This window comes from Haemorhous mexicanus, chromosome 2, assembly GCF_027477595.1.
Source record: "Haemorhous mexicanus isolate bHaeMex1 chromosome 2, bHaeMex1.pri, whole genome shotgun sequence".
Lineage (NCBI taxonomy): Eukaryota > Metazoa > Chordata > Aves > Passeriformes > Fringillidae > Haemorhous > Haemorhous mexicanus.
In genome coordinates this window covers 53,204,676-53,226,494 of record NC_082342.1, presented here as the reverse complement: position 1 = coordinate 53,226,494, position 21,819 = coordinate 53,204,676, and the positions used below count along the sequence as shown (strand labels likewise).

The following is a 21,819-nucleotide window of genomic DNA, read 5'->3' as shown; positions in this document are numbered from 1 at the left end:
CTGACTACGATGAAGGATGAGTAATGTTCTACACTTGATTTTTAGCAAAAATTCAGTGGACAAGCAAATTTTTTCCTTCTTGCTAGAGACATCCTTTTTTATTTAATTCATACTGAAGTAATTTCCAAGTTATTTCAGCAGGCTGTTGATGTCTGAATCAATTTTTTTGGGCTTCTGGGTAAACCCGCTGTCTGTTACTCCAACAGAAAATGCATCTCCCAGAAGGCTTTAGGGTTTCAGATGTCACAACTGCCTGTATGACACACAGTAACACAGTACAAGATGAGCTTCTCAGGGTCACTCAGAATTATACTTTCACTTTTTAATGAAAATCACCAGCACAGTAAGGACTAGAAAAGGAAAAACTGAACTACTTATAATAATGCACAGTGTGAAATTTCCTCATTCTTATTCTGTGTAATTCTTCCTAGATCCAAACCACAGGATAGTGGTGCCATGGTCTTTATTTGTCCTTTCCTCTTTCTTTTTAATCTTTGGTGTGCAGCTTCCCCCTGAGTTCAGATTCCTTGTCCTGCCCTCCGTTTGAAAAGCAGGTGTCAGCCTACAACCAGTGTTGAACTTGTAGCTGAGGCTCTGCAGACTGCATAAAAGAAGCTGCTGAAAATCAGTTGCTATTTTCTCCGGAGAGGTCAGTACTGTGCTTATAGAAGAAAGTAATAAAAAACAGCATGTCTGAGGGAAATTGCTTTTCTGGAGAATTGTCCCTTGTAGATTACTAAAGCATGCATTGCCACTAATACTGTGGGAATGCTGTCAAAACAGTTTTTCCACCGTGATGCATCTACAAATCAAACAACCTAAGCCTTACAGCACAAAATGTCTGAATGGCCTTTTGAAACGAAAATATTCAGCTTTGAAGGTTTTGGGGATGGGAGGGCTTTTTTAGCTGTTGTAGGCTGACTGACTCCGCAACTTTATAGTTGTTACTGACTCCAAAAGCAGCAATTCCATTTCCAATTCTTAACCTATCTGAGAGCTAGGTAGATGACTTGAATTTTCTTGGAAATCAGTGCATGACGTAAGAAGGCTGCAGTATTTCTCAAGAGAACAAAGACAAATCTTACTTTTGGAATGAAAAAAAAAACAAACAAGCTCCTCACATTCAAGTCTTAAGAAAGATTCTGCCTTTGTGGAAAATATAAATTAAAAATTCTGGTTTTGGATGAAGCTTTGACTTCGAATTTACACCTCTTTACTGTGGTTAGAGAAGCTCTGCAACCCAAAATAGCATCCGAAAATTACAAAGCCCAACAGTTAAAGCGATCACAAGTAAGATAGAATTTTTACTCATGTTATAAAGTATTATAATTTGAAAAATTCTCCCAAAGTATCAAATCAGCTGAAATAAAGACTGAGAGCCGTCAGCTAGCTAGGCTCTATGCAGGGGCACTGCAGGCCCTCAGCAGACACAGTGTAACATAAAATGAAATAGAAAGAATACAGAAGTTTCATTTAAATCTAATATCGTTCACTTCCTTTTATATAAAATCTCTCTAAGAACAGTAGCAGGATGTATATGCATAAGATATAGAAACATGCCACTGGAGTTTCAGGAGTTGTCAGGAAGTTTTCTAAAACATGCATTTTACAGTTTAGCAGATTTAATTGACTTCCCTTTGAAAAGAGCTGACTTCCCATAACTGATCGCATATGTTCAGGGAAGACAAGCATCAGACTCCTTTCTATTTCCATACATTTTTCTATAATGTTATTTATAGTGTCTCAATCTGAGTGGTTTGCCTTGGTCACACACAGCAAGTCTGGTGAAGAATGACAGACACACTGTTTGGCTCCAAAGCCTTGTACCCATCTCCTTGCAGCACTGTGGCAAAGATACTCCATTCAGCAAATATGTCACTGTGAACTTGTGCACTGATCTGGCTGGACAGCCTGTCAGCTTTATTATCAGACTCACCTGAATGTAGTTGTCAACAATTCCCCAAGCAAAGCCGCAGGGAAAAATACCTTCTATGGGCTGGTTTTCAGGCAAAGGTGGGAAGCCATTTTTTTCTATCAGCTTTTGATAGAACAAGACAGAAGATTTGGGCATCAACTTCTTGTCATGGCTTTGAAAATCAACATAAAACAGTCCACGTCGAATGCTGTACCCCCTGTGCCACTCAAAGCCATCCAGGAGGGACCAGACTGTGTAGCCAAACACGTTAACTCCATCGTACCGGATAGCTGAGGAAAGAACAAACCCAAACTTAGCACAGTGCTCATTTTTCCTCTGTAGATCACGCCCTCTCAGCAATGCTTGCAGCATTAGTGTGTAAGAACAATGCAACAGGTCAGATAAGTATCTCAGGGCCTTCCTCAAAGCCTATTCAGGGAACATATTTCAGCTGCACTGGGGGAGCTGCCGGATTATGGTAGGAGGCAGCAGAGGTACCCGGCTTGGCTTTAAAGCAGCGAGATTTAGAAAGAGAAGCCGTGCAGCAGCGGTTTGAGCAGTGCTGCTCATCAGACGTGCCAAACCTCAGCCTCAGAGTAGAGCCTGAGCCATCTGCAGCCACGGAGCCGGTGACTGCCCTGCACTGCCCTCTGCTCTGCTCGTGCTGCAGCTCACTCCAGAGTAGCTGTTGCTGCAGCACTACCCTGTATGCAAACAAAAGCTGTACTCCTTTTCATCTCCTCCCCCTCCACTCCAAATACATATTGGGAAAAACCTGACAGCATGTTTGGTGTGCACATGAATTTTGATTACCACAGATTCCAAGTAGAAGTGATAATACAGAGAGACTCTGTTTATTTGGAAATTCTGTCTCTTTACATCTTTTATAGTACAGCATTTTCCAGCTCAAACATTTAAGGGTTTCTAAAAATATATGCATGTTCTAGGTCAACTGTTTGACTTCTAAAATCACCACATGCTTTAATGTCAGGATCTATTGGCATCTGTTAGTTTTACCAGCATTATTATAAGATTCCAAATAATACTCACTTTTAGCTGTATTAAACACTGAGATTCAGCAAAATGTTCCTGGGCAAGGCTCAGCTCCAGGAAAGCACAAAAAGAGTGTGCTAATTCTAATTACATAATTAGACCCACCCTAATTCAGCAATGCATTTAAGCACATTCTTAAGCGTTCTTTTGAACTGGTGTTTGGCTCTGTAGCCAGCAAAGTTTATCTTTATTACTCACTATTTTCTATCAGCCCAAACTGGATACTGACTGAACATAATATTTACCAACCTACTAACACTGAAAGCATTATTTCAGGCAAGCAGAATAACAAGATCCTAATTTCCTGAGGTACATTTACTAATGTACCTCATTACAATCAGTTATGAGGCACCACATGGATTCTTGATTGTAACCCTGTTTAAATCAATTAAAGGAACAATGCAGTTAAATAAGGAACAAATTTGGCCCAGTCTTTGTCAGAGGTCATGAGAAAATGTCTAAGGAAATGGAATATTTCTCCTCCTAAAGACACCATTCTTTTGTGTTTGGCAAATGTCACTATTTTTCTAACCTCTGCATGCACCCATGATGACATCTGACACACAGCACAGTAAAAGCCAGTACAGGTCCACTGTGTGAAGCAGTCTCAGTGAAAACTTCTTTGAACAGCATCTCACCCTTCTGTAAATCATCACTTCACACAGCACTCCCACACCTCATGAGCACCTTGTAAAAATCCTCCTCAAATAATTTTTAAAAAATGTATTAACTTTTAAGTGTCAAGAAGCAACTTGAAAAATGTTTGGAAGTTCCAAGAAGTCTGGAAGTCTCAAATACCGTATCCCACACCGATTGCATATAACCATGATAAAAATTAATGTATCTCTTTTTCTTTTCTTTCTTCTTTTCTTTTCTTTTCTTTTCTTTTCTTTTCTTTTCTTTTCTTTTCTTTTCTTTTCTTTTCTTTTCTTTTCTTTTCTTTTCTTTTCTTTTCTTTTCTTTTCTTTTCTTTTCTTTTCTTTTCTTTTTTTCTTTTCTTTTCTTTTCTTTTTTCTTTTCTTTTCTTTTCTTTTTTCCTTTATGTCTGTTGGTGACCAAACGAGGCTGACTGTAATCTAGACTGTCCTTCTGAAACTGAGTATGGCCTTGTTCATACTCCCACTGCAAGTGACTCCTGATCTGAGCAATCTCCAGAGCATGCCTACAAGTGTGATACTGTAAAGACCAGAACTCTGCCAGAACTGGGTTAAAAATTAAACAGCAGTTCAGCTCATGTCCTGTTTGGCTCAACAGTATAGAAGTCATGAAAGGAAACATGGCAGACCCATAAATATCTAAGATCTTTAAAACCCTCTGCTCAGCTGTTCTCCAACCCCAGTGCCTGAAGTAGTGGTGTGTGAAGCCCCAAGCCCATGCTTCCATCTGAAAGGTGCCCAAGATCTATATTTCGCCTCTGGACACACTTGAGAATAGCTTGGTCCTACCTGTCATGGGCCTGGCTATTCCTTTTCTGCTTAAGACTCTGAATTCAGACCTGGTAACTCCCCCGACAATGACCTGACCTCTACCAGTCAACATGACCCAGAGGAGCCCTTCCAGGCAACATGCTCTGCTTTACAAGGTATAATCCATTTGTTTGTTGCACCAGAGACAGAGAAGGGAAGTGAATATGACCCCAGAGTAAGATCCCCACACATGGGAGAAGACATCTTCAACCAATAAATGGCTCTAATTAATATTTAACAACTTTATACTACAGCTCTATTTACTCTAATCAACCATAAATGGTGCCTGAAAAAAAAAAAAAAAGAAAAAAAAAGAAAGAAATACCAAAAATAGCCAACAGGGCTGTGAATCCCAAATAAATATCCTTTCCCTGAGGAAAATATAAAATAAATTTTAAAAAAGGTACAGAGCTTTTCTACAGCATGCAGTATCAGAGTAGACACCTACATCAGCCCTTCAAGGGAAATCAGGAGCACACTTTTGAGCAAATCTCCCTCATCGTGCTTCAGTTCAGATCATGCAGTGGACTCAGAATGCATGGCCTGGGTTTCTTTGGAGTAAAATTAATCCAGAAATGGGCTTCAGGAATACATACAGTGTGGACACCTGGCCCTCAACACCAATTCCTTTTTACTCTACAGGTTTGCTCCAGCTGGGCTGCACTTACTTGCTAAAGCAGATGCAGAAATAAGCAATTCTGTCTGAACCAGTGCATACACACAGCCAAGCACAGACACTGGCAAGATCTACCAAGTAGCAAAATCCCAGTAATGCGGACCCATGTCTAAATTAATCATCCTTGCTTCTCAGTGCTCCAGTTCCTGTGTCATTTTACTGTCCCTTCACCACGGGAGTGAATTTCATGGCAAATACCTCAAAAATCTTCATATTAAAGTGCTTTATTGCACTGGATAGGCATATCTACATCTCTCAGAGAGAAAGCTTGTGCCTTTATTTTTGGTTTTTAATGCTGTCCAACAACTCTGCTCACAGCCAGCACAATGCCTTTTTTGGATCTTTCTCAACTAAATTCCCCAAGGTACTGCATAGAGAAATTTAGTATTTACATTGGATTTTGCAGATTCTAAAACAGAAGAATTGGGTGCAATACTTTCCATTTTAATGATACCAAAGTCCCTCCTGCAGACCCGGCCTGGCTCTGCTTTCTTTGGTTTTGGTTTTTTTTCTATAAAAGGTTTAGGCAAGTGCCTGTGTCTTATGACAAGTCTTTAATACCATTGTTGCTGTTATTTTTATTTATTGAGTGATACAATAAATGGAAAGACACTTTATAAATTGAGATTGCTTCCAGCCAGCTGTGATCATGCTGACAAGACAGATCCATGTATGTATTTCCAGCAATTTAAAATCTAAGCAGAAATAGGGGTAGCTAGACTATGACCCCTTCATGTAAATGAGCTCTTCATCTGGCTTTATGCAAACTAGTGATACTGTACTTGCAACAGTTAGTTACTATTTTGCTCAAGTATTTATTCACCTTTTAATTTACTTGCAATAATCAGGTTTCTGGAATAGCAGATGAAACCAATTTGGGAGTCCTCTGCATCTTCAGTACTACTGAGAATAAAATTAAACCATTTTTTTCTCATTCACCATATGAAAATGGCAATGTAACATAATGTCTATTTCATCTGAACTAATAGATACAATAATACTCTTTAAACCAAGAACAGTAAGCTGTAGACAAGTAAATCACTTGATAAATTGTAAATTTAGAAATTGAAAGACAATGAAAATGGAAATGGGAACCCCAACAACTTATTGGCAACTACTAGGATTGAAAAAATGTTTTTCCAGAAGGAAATGGGAAAACAGCAAATAAGTCTCATCTATGGTGGTGTATTTTCCTTAATGTTTGGAAAAAATAATAGGTTAACAAATTAAATTATTTTGATTATATATCCTCAACTATTCCGTTCTCCTTTAACTGATGGAAATTCAAAATAATGTGATTGATGCCCACAGCTGTACAAATGTGAAATTTGGGCAAGGGCAAGATGCAGAATGAAAAGGTTCCAATATTTAATTTTAAAATGTATTATTTCAGCCTTATGGGTTTTTCCAGGGGAATTCCTATTGCGTAGTATTTACCTTTCCATATATATATTCTTATATTTTGTACAGATGCATTCAGATAAGGAAAGCAGTTATTAATATATAATACAGCAAATTCTTCTAAGGCCATTCAGAATATAGTTTACATGTCTTGCACTTCTTACCAAAGACAGTAGAAATTTTCTTAGTGTCTTCAAGGACAGCAGCATCATGCTCACCAAATGCTATGTGCAGATATCAGAGTTCTTCAAGGAAAGAATAAACCCAGGAAAGGGATTTGAACTCTCATTTCATAAGTGCTAAGGTGAATGCTAAAGACTAAAATCAATTTTCAGCCTGGTGCCTTAACACACCTCCATGGGCTATACTGCATTATGATTTTTTCAAGCATGTATTAATACGAAGTCCTACCTTTTAAAGTTTCCATAATGAACTTTTTGAGATAGTAAATGTATTTGGCATCATCTTTCTTGGTGGTACCAGAAACGAACCAGCTGTTCTCCACAATGAATATTTGGGGGTTGTTATATTCACTGCTTATCCAGTAAAGGAGCTGCCTCAGGCTTATTGATTCCAACTGCTGGAATTTCATGTGGGAGTCCAAAAGCTGGAAACTCAGGGTAGCTCCAAAAGAAAGAGCAAAAAAGTCTGCTGTTCCCTTGATATACTTCTTCTCAGCCTCACTGAATTCAGGCAACAGAGATGAGAGGTTGCTCCTCATGCTCTCTGGATAGTCACCATCAATAAATATGGGCTTAGCAAACCAGCCAAGCACAAAATCAAGGGATTTTTGGCATTCTTTTATGTTCTTTTCAGTCATATGCTGGGGTTTTATCCAGTGGGAGCTAAGGGCAATGGACACTCTTCCTCTTTGAGCTGGACGGAAATGGTCATTGTAGAGATGCCAGACCTTAGCATGGGCCTGTTGAAAAGAAAGGCTGTAATTAATGGACCCAAATATCCATTTTAAGTAACGCAATTATTCTCAGGTACTGGGGCTCGGTGTTATTAATTCATCAATAGTTTACAATACCTAAATTACCTCTTAATACCATATTAATACCATGTATCAACCAGAAATTGCTAGTTGGGTGGGGGAAAGAGCATCTCAGTTTTCTGTAAGATACTATTACAGGCACTAAACACACTTCTGGCTTTATTAACTTATATTATTGAGTTAAGAGACACTGCCAGTATTAACAAAAATAAAAATGCATTTAATCAAACATGTTTCAAAAAAGGTTTTCGTTATAGGAATATCACTTTATCTGCAGATTCATGGATATATAAAAAAGAACCCTAAAATACTGCCCAAAACTCTGAAACAATACAAAACAAAGAAATACCTTTGAACTTAATAGTCTGAATCAGAACACACAATACAAGAATATAGAACTACCTATCTGGACTTTAGAAGGTCTGATGAAAATAAAATTGCCGTAGGTCCTGAAAAAAATATTCCAATAATTCCATTCAATCTATTAAAAGGTACTATTTATACCTAGCTTCAGAATTTAAGCACTTGTCTTGGTATAATTTTATCTTTTACTGTAAGAACATATTTTGTACCAAATTTCTTTCCTGAGATCTTACAGAGTCAGTTATAACAGTCTCTTGATGTTCTTTTTAAAAGCTAAATGTTAAATTCCTGAAGCCTTGCATTATCTTCAGGCATTACCTTCAAGCTCTTTAACCACTCTCACTGCTCTCCTCTGATTTTCTTCCAATTTGTCATCATCTGTCTTTCAACTGCAGAAGCAGAATTGGACATACTATGTCAGTGGCAGTCTTGCCAGCAGTAAAACCAGAGAAAATTTACCATACTATTTCTGTTCATGTGGCCACAGAATTACAGTGTGAGCATATGCACATCTAAATGATCATTTCTCCAGAGCCCTTCACCATCTAAAACATATATTTTCTTTGAACCTAGCTTATCAAAGAATGTTGACTGTTCTGTGAATACATATTTAATATTTTTTAATCTATGCATTAGTAGAAGCTGTCTTTTTTTTTCCTAGGTCATTGTTAAAAAGGTAAAAATATGAGATTTGGCAACACAAAGGCGGGAGAGTGGCCAATACAACAGAGGGTTTGTGCAACCCTCCAGAAGGACCTCAAGAGACTGGAGAGATGCAGAGAAGAACTGCCTGAAATTCCAGAAAATACAGGGTCCTGCACCAAATAACCTTATGTCCCAGGATATGCTGGGGGAAATTGCTGAAAAGCAGCTCTGCAGAGAAGGACCTGGGGGTCCTGGTGGACAACAAGCTGCTCCTGAGCCAGCAGTGCCTTTGTGGCCAAGAAGGGCACTGGTGTCCTGGGGTGGATTAGGATGGCAAAGCAGTGCCAGCAGGTTGGGGGAGCTGATCCTGTCCCTCCACTCTGCCCTGGCGAGGCATATCTGGAGTGCTGTGTCCAGTTCTGGCCTCCTCAGGACAAGAGAGACACAGAGCTCCTGGAGCAGGTCCAGTGGAAAAGAGCAAGGACAAGTGAGGGACTGGAGCATCTCTCTTACAAGGAAAGGCTGAGGGAGCTGGGCCTGTTCAGCCACGAGAAGAGATGACTGAGATGGGACCTCATCAGTGTCTTTAAGTATCTAAAGAAGAATGCCAAGAGGATGGATCCAGGCTCTGCTCAGCAGTGCTGAGCTACAGGACAAGAGGCAACAGGCAGAAACTGATGCACAAGAAGTTCCAACAAAATATAAAGAAAAACTTGTTTACTGTACAGATCACCAAGCACTGGAATAAGCTGCCCAAAGGTGTTGTGGAGTTTCTCTCACTGGAGATATTCAAGAATTGTCTGGTTCAATTCTCTGTAATGTGATCCATCATGACACTGCTTGAGCAGGGAGGATGGACCAGATGAACCACTGTGGTCCTTTCTTGCCTGACACATCCTGTGATTCTGTAATTCTGAGATCCACTCATTAGAATAAAACCTACCTAATAAATAACTCTACTAACAGTTTACATTTGTATTTTGAGACTCATCACTCAGGATCCGTTCATATGCACTGTGATGACACGAACCTCCACTCTCACCATACAGAGTCGCCCATCAAATGAACATGTATCACAATGTCACATGCATTTTTAGCCTTCCCTGAAATATAAATCATATAGAAAGCCTAAGAATTCCACTCCATGCAGTTGGCATGTTGGCAAATTTTATCACTAAGTATCACTGATAGCTGCTGTTTAGAGATTTATTTTCCTACACTCTTACCATTTAAGCTTTGAAGTACAATCACTTCCAGTTGCCAGCATTATTAGGAATATAATTTTTGACATCAACATTGTTAATTACCCAGGAAAACAGCAAATTCTACCATTTTACTGCTCTAGCAGAGTTTTAAATATCATTGCTGAGAGACAAACCACTGGAAGAAAGGACAACTAAAGGCAAGATCAATAATCAAGGCTCAATTCAGCAGCCCCCACACAGTAACCTGCTGCCTTTGAGTCATCATGGGGCATATAAAACAAATGCACATATCTGCAGGAGACTAGACCCACACCCTTTCAGAGTGGTCACCAAAAACCAAAGAGAACAATCTCAGAAACTCTGAATCCCAGTCCATACCTATGTGCATGTATCTGAATCAAGCTCTGAGTTGCAGGCTTCCATGTAGATGCTCTCATTTATAATACATCAATAGCTCCAATAAATATAATGCAGCCTGACCATCTGTCCATATTAATACAATGGGTTTTGACGCTCAGAAAAACTATAGTAACTATAGTTTTTTTAACTATAGAGAAACTATAGTAACAACTTCAAAATCTCAGGCCAAAAATGAGAGCTGACCTAAGTACAGACTTTTTTTTACTTCACACCAAAGCTCTGTTACACTCAGGAAAGAACAAAAGACATTACACATCAGGATCAACACCCAACACTTAAAATACGATTTTTTTAATGACATTGGGAACAAATTTGTCACCACTTGCAACTCAAATTTGCACACCCAAATTTTCTCTTACAAAGGGGTTGCATATTTATCCTCTGTTGGACATGACTCATCTCCATTTTACCATCTCAAATGTTAAGATACCACCATGCACACTCTCAAACACGTAACTTCATCTATGTCATCTTCATTTGCAAGTATGCTGCCCAGCTACAGGACACCTTGAGGACTGTGGCTCCCAGAACTCTCAGCCCTCCATGTTTCCTATCAGTGGAGAGAGATCTTCCAACATTTTGGTAGCTTTGGATCTACCATGAAAAAGGAGAATGAGAATTCTACAGATTATCCCTCTACATGCGTAATGAGGTGCTGTTTACTCTCTCATTGCAATGAAAAAAGATGAATGTAGCAATGTGGGATCGTCCCACTCAACTTTACTTTCTAAATCCCCTGGGCTGCCTCTACAGAAAATGAGAAGATTTTTGTCTAAGATATGAAGTGTGAGCCACTCTTTGCGAGTCCATCTCTCTCCACTGATGACAAAACCTGTTATTCAGTTTAGACAATACATATTCTATAGGCAGATGAAAGGTGGCAAGAAGAAGCTCACTTAAATGTCTGCCCTCTGGAGTGTGCATGAAGCAGAACTATATTATTTTCATTTAAAAAATGCTAAACATAGAAAACAGTGCATTAAAGTCCCCTGTGGATATAGATTAATGAAGCATTCAAAAACTGCATAGAAATAAAGCTGGAAGAAGCCAGTGACAAAGCAGAGAGCCTATATGGAAATTTGGAACAGAATTCATTTGACTAAAATGAGGTGGTTATACAGTTTTAGAGACTTCAGAGCAAACTGGAATTCCAGCCTAAATTCCAGCCAGTTTCAGAAAGCTGTGAGTCTCCCAAAAAATCCTAAATCGTACCTCTTAGCTCCACAGAGACATCTGAGGTACTAAAGAACATATCAAATGATAATTTGCACCCATAGGCAGGGTGCAAATTATCATTTGCAAATGAATCCTGTTTCTAGGGTAGGATTCCTTTTGAGCTGAAGACACCTTATATTTCACTGTCCACATGTGAGCCCAGCTCCCACTACAGCCAGGGGAGATCTTTGGCTCTACCAGCTGCCTTAACACAGGCAACTAGTTGCCACTCCAGAATAATAAAGGCTCAGGTCACACCTGCCATTTCCGTGCAGGAGACCTGAATAGTCTGGGAAGAGTCAAACACATTTCCAAGGCAGAAACAAAAACCCTGCAATGTCATAGCATGAGCTAGGTCCTACCAAAGTCTCGCAGTAATAGAAGTAATTCAACACAGACACACAAGCTTCATAATCTGACAAAGTCCTAATGTGTCAGAGACTGTCCACTCTATGGGAGGACAGACCTATACAGCCTGCATCACTACATGACAACAATGTAGTAATACTAAGACATTTGTTTGCCTGACTACTCCTCTAAATTCCATGATCATTAAGATCTTCCTGAATCTGGAACTGATATGAATTATTCTGCGAGTTCTCTGAACTTATATCCATCATGATACACAGCCTTCACAAGAGCAAATCAAGAATTTTAATTGAAACACCACCATTCCATAATTTGCATTCATTCCTCCAGAAAAAGTTTTCTCAATTTTAAGTTCTGTGTCTTCTGAACCAGTAATAACACCATTCATTTCACAAATAAATTGCACTAACACCTTGCTCTTCACGCTCCGATGAATTATCTTGTTTTAACTGTCTATTTGCGTATTAATGAAACTGAATTGCTAAGTGTTACTGTACTTGGCACTGGTGAGGTGACACCTCCAACCCTGTGTTACAGCTCCGGGCCCCTCACTACAAGAAGGACACTGAGGTGCTGGAGCATGTCCACAGAAGGGCAATGGAGCTCAAGAAGGGTCTGGAGCCCAAGTGGGATGAGGAGCAACTAAGGGAGCTGTTTAGCCTGGACAAACTGAGGGACAGGGAGAACCTTATCATTCATTACAACCACCTAGAACGAGGGTGTAGCCAGGTGGGGGTCAGTCTCTACTCCCATGTAACAAGTGACAGGATGAGCGGCAATGGTCTCAAATCGCACCAGAGGAGGTTTAGATTGGATAGTGGGAAAAACTTCGTCACTGAAAGAAAAGGTTGTCAAGCCCTGCCACAGGCTGCCCAGAGAGGATGACTTTTCCCAAGTTAAATGATTCTATGATTCTATGATTTAGCAATACAAAGAGAAGAGTTAATTGAAAAAGGAGTACAAAGGGGTTTTGATTGGTAGCAAGTGGGATAATATACTTCCAACAAAAATATCATTATTCAGTTCTACATCAAAAGCCCTTCCAAAATGGAAATAAATATTTGAATGGCATGGGAAAACCTAGTATGTATTAGTCACAATGTGCCTTGTACCTGAAAGGGAAAATGTGTTTTTTCACCCATATCATCAAAAATAAGTATTTTAATCAAAAGCTGCAACAAAAGGATGACATATTTAATGTAAGTTTCACCTTCAGATCCTAAGTCAGTTTTACACACAGTCTTTGGGCAAACATTCTGTTTCACAATCAAGCTATATTCTTAAACAGATACAGGTATGTAGAAATTGCTCATGGTTCTTCCCATATTTCAAAACTTGTAAAATAACAACTTAATATATAAAGCACAGGACCTCTATATTAGTTATATAGTTACTCTGTTTTTCCCCAATTATTCCTTCCCAAATATGTAGTGTTCCAGTTTTACTTTTACAGTCTGTTAGCCAACATTACCACAAATTATCCTTTCAATTAATTTAGTATTTTTGACCAATTTCAACAACCTTGCAAAAGAATTAGGCTATATAAATGGTACACAGAACACCAAGTGTACTTTTTTCAGTCTACAATCACTCCATGTAACATTTGCTAGAATTACAGCTCTAATTATTGATCACACACCTGAACTACACCCTTTATTCCAGTTCCTTTCTCAATAACCATTAGCCATTGCTTTTCACATTGTGCTGGTCATTGGAACATGAACATGAATGAATTTATGGCAACCACACATTAGGCACAAAACAGTATAATTCCTTTTTTAAGAACTGGAAACAGAGATATTGCAATATGCACAGAAAAAGACAAATTAAACCAGATACCCCAAGTTGTAGAACAGTGTATTAATTCCAGAATAAGTGCCTCTGTTTATTGTGATACTCACCTCTACAGAAAAAATACCCAAAAAAAACCATTAAGTATTTGTCTGAAGGCTCAGTGGCTAGATAGAACATTTTTCCTCATCCTAGGCAAAACAGAGCTTTGCTACCATGATAATGAAAGGGAGAAGGCAACCTGAGAGCATAAAGGTAAGCCACAGGCATCCAGATGCATTGCAGGTACTCCAAAAATATTAGCAGAAGGGGAAAAAAACAAATCTGAAAGATAAGAAGGCAAGTAAGAGTTATTTTTACACTTTGCTATTGAATTTTTGAGCAGATGAAAGTCTTGGAAGGCTTTTACTTTCACACACTGTATGCACAGGCAATAGTGAACATTATCAGAGTTAGATATGCAGCAGGGAGACACAGTGATCATAGTGTGATGGAAGGAAACAAAAACCCCTTGATCCCACTGTGTCAGGTGGCTGCTGCAGGCAACTTCTCCTTTGAAGTCCAGAAAGCTGAGAAGTCATGGCACAAGCCCTGAGCTAAACCTCTCTCAGGCTCACCTTGCTTTGAAAAGGCCACCCACTGGGCCAGCACCCTGTGGCATAGCAGCCAGAGAAAAGGCAGCTGGACTGCACAGAGCATTCTGCAAACCCCACCAGCACCATCAGAGGCTGCACAAACACAGGACACACCCTTTGGCAGGGACTCATCTCACCCCATTTTTGCCATCACCTGCATCTGAAGCACTCCCAATGCACTGCAGGCAGGGCCACCTCTGGGCCACAATTCACTCAGGCCATTTTTAATGCCCAGAAGGGCCAGCGAGATGAAAAAGTGCCTGTTCCATTCCACTCACCACACAGATAGGCTGGCACAACCACTGCAGTCAATATCCTGTCCAAAAAAACTAAAGCACCGAGAGACAAGTGGGCTGGGAAAGCAGTTTAAGGTCTCATGAGATGCAAACAGTCTCTGAAAATATAAAGGTCATCTGGAAAAGAATTAAGCAGCATTTGACTTTGTGAAGCAATGGGAGACAAGATAAAAATAGCTTTATTTCTGACAACAAGTGCTTCTGAGACACTTGATGTGTTTAATCATTTTCCTTTACCTCTGACAGAAAAGATTAATTACAGAAGTGCACTAAAATAGTTCAAGGAATGTTGTGATCCATGTGAATATTAAAGATATGAGAGATTCTTAAACAGAGTACAAAAAGAAGATAAAAGTACAAAGTAGTACTCCTGAGTGATTTAGAGACAATCTTGCAGTACTGGAGTGAACTAAAATAGCCACTGATAAAAGACTTGAAATCTGGGACACAATGCTCAGGCAGTATTTAGGGGAAGACCAAGATAAAATCATTGCCATCAAAATTGCTTTGGGCGTACTGGGGAAACATAAACATACCAAAGCTCCAGTACTGAGAATGACCTGCAAAGTCCTCTACCAAAACATGAACCTATTGCAAGAAAGGCCAGACTCCAATCATCATGATCATACTCAAATACAAAAATACAGATACAAGGGAAAACATATGAAGAACTTAGTTGTAATCCAGAATAGCAAGCACACAGAACTGCCCAAGCTGTAGTGAACAGCACAAACCAAGACAACACCACTTTGCAGGAGCTGATATTTGTCAGACACTTGAACAAGGAGGATAAAAAAAGCACCATGACTTTGAAGAAACTCATAATGGGAATGATGGTAACAATTATGACAAATGAATACACCATTAGCCAGGAAAATGAATGGAACATTAGTGGATTTTAAGCCACATTCTGGTTGGAAAGAATGATGCTAGAATCAGCGGTGAGCAAAAATGTTAAGCATATAAAATTCTCATAAAACTCACATAAAACTGATAAATCAAAAGCATACATAGAATACATAAAAGTGATAAAACAAGCCCGGTCAGAGCACTGAGAGTAAATGAATGCTAAAAACTGAAACTCCCAATCTTTTTAATAGTACTGTCAAGGAGAAGGCATCCATTAAGGCTTCAAACCTGTGGTTTCACAAAGGTTTGTACAAACTGGATGGAAAGACAAAAACCAGCAGGAAGAAGAGGACTGCCCACAGAAGCTGTCAAACTACAGAACACAGCTTTAGAAGGCCAACCCCCAGAATTCATGACTCTTCCTTGTGCTAAGGCAGAAGCCAAATGAGATTATTGCCCTCCAAAGCAATAGTGAGGAGGACAACCAAAGCAGGACACATCATCTTTAGCAACATCAGTCTTAAAAAAAGGAAACTACTTTTGGTTAAATGAAGAATCAAAATAACTAAATAAACATAAAAGACAAGTGTCTCCCATATATTTAAGGGAAAAAATTCTGGAAGAGGTGCCTAATGTCAAGCATGTTTCAGTGGTAGATGCATATATGGAAGGCCAATATCCATCTGTTCATATTCGGCCCCTCAACATACCCCTCTAAATTTGCCAAGCCAGGTGTTTCATGGGGAGAAATAATTTACTTCTGATGGTTTAGAGGAAGCACATGAAGAAAATTGCTTTGAAAAGCCTGAGCTGTTAGCAGAAGCTAAAAAAAAAAGATGGTGTGTTAGAAAGAAAAATTTTCTTAGCAAGAGATAGAGGTAAACACAAGTAAGACTGAAGTCCATCATCAATATGTGTACCTGGCAGATAAGAAAGTGACAAAAAAACTTCAGCTTGCTGGACTTAATCTAAATGGCTAAACCAAAAACCCAGCTTGGAAGAAAGCCTAGAGGTGGTAGGAATATTATAGGTTACAGAAATCAGGTTACTCATTACCACCATCCCTGCATTTAAAGAACCCAGAATAGTGCTCTGATGCTCTGGTGTTAATAATTAACCCTGAATCTTATCCTGGGCACACCACTAGACTAAAAATAAATTGACCCAACTGCTCCTGGAGAGGTATTGGAACATTTTGAGTGTGACTTAATGCTCCTAAAAGACAGACAAAAAGAAATCGCTGTCATGCTATCATTATGAGAACATCAAAAGATACTGGATTTGGAAAACCCATGTTTGTATAGTTGGGAAAGTCAGACTGGCAGTCAGAAATTATTCCTGAGTTGCATGAATGTGCTGCCCTAAAAGCTCCAGAAGTTCAACTAGAGATGAATGGGCAGTGGCTTTTCCCTAATCAGAGTCTCAAAAGAAATTAAACTGCAAGAATATGGCAAAGTGTGAGTGCAGACCATCAACCACAGAAGCAGTAAAAATATCCCAAAATCATGTAAAAAAGCTTACTGGAGTAATAAATAATTGCATGAAGATGAGGCACTTCTGATGCTCCAATCTGGCCTATCATAAAAGCAGACAGCAGGATTTACTGGGTAATGGTTGGATTTTGAGCAATTAATTCTGTTACACCATAAACCACACCTGTTGTAGGAAAAAATGCCAGAATCTGGCAGAACAGATTTAGCATATGCTGTCTTTGGGATTTTGTTATGAGGGCAAGGATGGGAAGAATTTCCCCCTACATTTGCAGGGCAGCAATACAATTTTAGAAGTATCTACTGTCCCAGGATTTCACTGTGCTCTAGCTTTATGCAATATTCATATCAACTAAACATGGAAACATTTATCAGAGGCTGATCAAACCCATGTAATTTCACAAACAGATGATGCATTAACCTACAGTCAGATTCAAACACCACCGAAAGAGTGAATTACACAAATATAAGCAGCAACTCTGGGAGCTGTTCGCTTCTAAGTGAACTGATGAACAGGTCAAGTGGTACATGAAAGAGAAAAATATTTAGGAATAGATTAATGACCTTAGAAAGATGAATGAGAAAAATTACTAAGAAGCTCCTTGTGCTGCAATTTCATATATGCTGTGATCTTTTGCGGGTTTTATTCTTCCCCAGCATTCTGTATCAGTGTTTTCAGGTATTATTAAGCCTTTAACGAAATTTTTAAAGAAGGTGCAGGAATAGGAATGGAGATCAGGCAGAACCTGACCTCAGCAGCATTCAAAAAGGCTGGCATAGGTAGCCACACTGGGGATGCTGTTCCAGCACGGCCACTTCATTTGCACTTTGTTACCCCCTCCAGAAGCAGTAGAGGTTAGGTTATTGCAAAACCAAAGGAAGTCAGTCAGTTCACTGTACAAAATGAGCACATGGTGCTCCTGGGAGACTTAACGCAGTGACTCAGAAACTACAGAGTGGGTGAAAGGTGCAATTACCGAGCTCAGCACAGTTAAGTGCATGAACAGTGTGGGCTCAGCAGAAGAGTGAACTACAAGAATAGGTGGTCTCCAGAGCATATCATGGGGATCTCATTCAATTTATTCACAAGAAAAGCCACTTCAAAGGGGCTAGAGCAGGAGAAAGGTAGCTCCCTCTGGGAGAAGATATTAAGCAACTGCTACAGAATTATTTAATGTGTATTACAAGAAATGTTTCTAGAAGGTAAACTAGATCCTCTTTCTTTTCAGCACTCAAAGATATCAGTTCCATGGTTGCAAATATAAAATGAAAGATCCTTAATCAGTTTCACAACAGACCAATACTGCAGTGCCCAGGCACAGCAAACAGCTTCAGAAGGTATTTCCAGAAAAATGTGATGGTGGATAGCTTTTCCTATTGTGAGTTCCTCTGTGAGAAAGAAACAACCAGTCTCTTATCAACAGTTAAAGGAAGTGGAAGTCTCCATCAGTGGAGGGTACCAATGAGTAACATGAAGGCATTCAGCTCAACATAGTTGTCTAGGAATTGCAAATTTAGTCATCATATATGGAACCAATATATGAGAACAGAGCTCTATGCTATAATATAGGCAAATGATAACCAGAATGAAGACGACTTGCTAGAAGCAATTGCTGCAAAATTCTTCTTAAACCAAACATTTGGATTGTTCATGCCCAAATCTAGTTCAGTCACTTTACATGATAACCTGTGTTTACTCTGATACAAGCTTGGCTACTAAATTTAACTATTCTGAGATTAGAACTATGCATCAATGATAACAGGCTATAGAATAAGATGGAATGTCCTATTCAGCCCTCTAGATGGATGCAGAAAGCAGCACATCAAGATAAGCAATATAAATTGAAGGTACCAGCTTTCAATTTCCAGACAACTGTTTAGATAACAATTTGACTAGATGTGAATATGCAATTCTTCCTTCTTTTTCCAGTCAGTCTGAAACTGTTTCTGTCAGATCCAGCTGTGTTTCTATGCATACTTGATAAAAAGCAACAACTACAGGCTTATCTCATTGTGCGAAACCTGCCTGAAATGATCTCGCTTGGGCACATGTAATAGAAGTGACTGAAGTGTGTGATTTCAATCATACACTTTTAAAAGGAATGCTCAATTGCAAACTCACTGAAACTGTACAATAAATTGTCTTTAATGAAGTAACTTTTTAAGTAGCATTTTTGTCAACTTAGATCTCACAGACAACCTGCCTAACCAGGACCTGCTGCTACAAAAGAGTATGGGTCACCTGCAGATCTCTGTCAAACCTGTGAGCCAGTGCAAATGTCATGGGAATTCCACAACACAAATGGCAGCAGATACCTGCTCCAGCCACTGAACCCCACCCCTGTGAAGAAGAAAGCAGCTTCTGACCTTGACACATGGCATTAGTAGTCAGAAGGGTTAATGTCCATGTGTGTATTTTATATCAACGACGTTGGCAAGGGGAGAGAGAATGATGCATCTGACTCCATCATCCGAAGGCTCATGAATTACTTTATTATACTATGTACATTGTATCTAAACTGAATCTGCCAGGCACTCACTCTTGCTCACAACTGCACAGAACAGCACTCATCTCTCCTTCTCTCGTGACTATCTCGTGACAGTCTTACACACACACACAGTTTGGCCCTGATAGGCCAAGGGAACAAAACATCCTCACTTTGGGTAAACAATCTCCATATTGCATTCTACTTTAGCACAACACAGGCACAGTAAGCGAGATAAGAATTGTGTTTTCCTTCTACTCTGCTTGTCTCACAGTTTCTCTCTGTTCAGAGGGCATGTGAATACCACATGTGTGACCTAAGATTCAGTTGCTCAAACAGAGCCATCCCAGTACCATCTGGGATGGTCTGGACTATCAAGATAGTCCAGACCATCCCAGATGGTACTGGGATGGCTCTGTAGCTGCACAACACATGACCTCTGGAAAACCTTGTCTTTTGGACTGGCAACTGGAGGCCAGACAGGATACTCTAGGCTTCTCAAATGGTACATATTTATTATGTGTGCCACTTCTTTCGCCCTAGTGGCTTCTGAACAGGTAGCTTTGTGAATGCATGAAGTTCTGACTGTGTGTCTTGAACAATATATAAGACTGAATCAAAATTCTGAAAGGATTCAGGAAAACCAAGAGGATCTAAGTAAGATTTTTTCACGCCAGAAGTTTTATACCACCAACAGGCCCTGAAAGGCTGACAAGATTAATGATAGGACCCTGCAGATGGACAAGTAAAGCAGAACTGAATGACTCACAATTAGTGGTCTGGATGTTTCAGTGGTCTGTCTGTCTTTGCAGAAAGCACAGTGAACCAAAGGGCTAACTGACAAGTTTTAATTAACACAATGGTTATTACTAGCTTCCTTAATGTTACTGCTTCCACCAAGCTAGGCTATGAAAGGAGGATGCGGGAAACTATAGGAGGAATTCAAGCTGAATTCAGGTTACTCCGCATGCTCACATCTCGTCAGTGAGGATACAGTCACTGGAGGAGGCAGACTTTAGTCAGACATTTTTATTTTGAGGAATCACTACACTCCTCAGCAGCCACCAAGAAGATAAAGAGCAGCTATTCAAATCAAAATTCAGAAGAGGAAAGATAAATTCCAGTGCAAGGAAAGGTGAGGAAAATGAATCATTAGGAGAAGCGAAACTCTTGGGGAATCAGTTTTTTAAATTTGAGCAACAACATGAATCAAGAGATGAAAGACAAAATGGGGCATTCAGTTTTAGACTGGAAACAAACTTTGAATCTTTGCATTTCTTCAGCAGCAAGGATGATTTATGTGTATTTATCCAGTTTTTTCAACAAGCTTTTGACTATACTGCAGTCACAGATTAAACTGGATTCAATTTATACCTACTTTGATTTAGGAAATACATTTAGAATCTCATCCAAAGCCTGCTGAAATCATGAAAATGCACTTTTGAGGTATGAGTAAGTCCCTTTATGTCTGTTTCTAAATGCATGTTTAATGGTAGATATAAAATTGCTTTACTGCAGAGATGAGTGTTAACTCAAAAGTGTACACACAAGTTTTCCTGCGTTACTCTTGTAGTCAGCAGACAGAATAAGAATCAATTTCTAGTAAAAGCTGGACTCCTGTAGAACAGACAACTGCATCAAACTAAAAGTATTTAAAATTAAATATTTAATTCTTACTTTATAAACAAAATCTTCATATTGTTGATTACCTGTTGAAATTAAACTGTTTCACCTGTTTGTAAACAAAGAATCCAATTTGTCTGGATGATATAATAGTGAGCAAATGTTTAAATGGTGTTGATAAGAAGCTGAATGTTAAAAATTGATATAAGAATACCAGCTACAATTGTTTCCTTTTTCAAACCATATCCCATACTTTTTTATGAAGCCATACAGGATAAGGGGGTTTATTACATCAATGTACTGCAATCTCAGCTGTTGCAATGAAGAAAAAGATCACAGTGAAACACCTAAGCTGCTTTTATCCAGTCCTTAGAGAAATAAAATAAATTTTAAAAGAAACTAGAATACAGCAAAAGAAAAGGAAGTGTGTTGTTAGAGTGATTTCTTAGTCTAAGCTGCACAGAAAAGGGCATATGCTGGTTAATACATAGTTGAAAATGCTAATCAGCTACTCTTTTTTCAGCAATCCTTGTTCCAGCCTCTGTACTCTCACCACCACAGTACTAGACACTTGCAAACCAGAATTAACATCACATTAACAAACTGAGGTATTCATAAATATTCTGTCAACTCGATAAATTTTAAACATTCTTAGCACATTTAAAGTTTAGACTTTACTCTAGCAGCACAATGAGCACTCCTGGGGCCTAGCACATGTTCTTTTTTAAAGTGCAACTTAACATATTTCACTGCTCTCTGACAGTGCAATCATTGTCTTTTGGAGATAAAGCAGTTGTCTCTCTTTGATATTGGCGTTTCTTTACATAAGAAACTACAAAATATTATTTTCCCTTTGGCTAACACTGACACTACGGGCACAAGGGGAAACCAATAAATTTTATCTTTTGTCTACTATATCAAAGT

At 39.1% G+C, this 21,819-nt stretch overlaps 1 protein-coding gene across 1 annotated transcript in view; it reads right to left on the bottom strand.

Moving 5' to 3' along the window:
- The window catches only part of KL (klotho), a 49,162-nt gene that overhangs the window by 8,918 nt on the left and 18,425 nt on the right, over nucleotides 1-21,819 (bottom strand). Inside the window, exons 2-3 of the mRNA XM_059840299.1 lie at nucleotides 6,923-7,433; nucleotides 1,937-2,205 (exon numbers count right to left, since the gene is read on the bottom strand). Of these exons, the coding sequence (XP_059696282.1) occupies nucleotides 1,937-2,205; nucleotides 6,923-7,433 (780 nt within the window). The remainder of the gene's footprint in view (nucleotides 1-1,936; nucleotides 2,206-6,922; nucleotides 7,434-21,819) is intronic.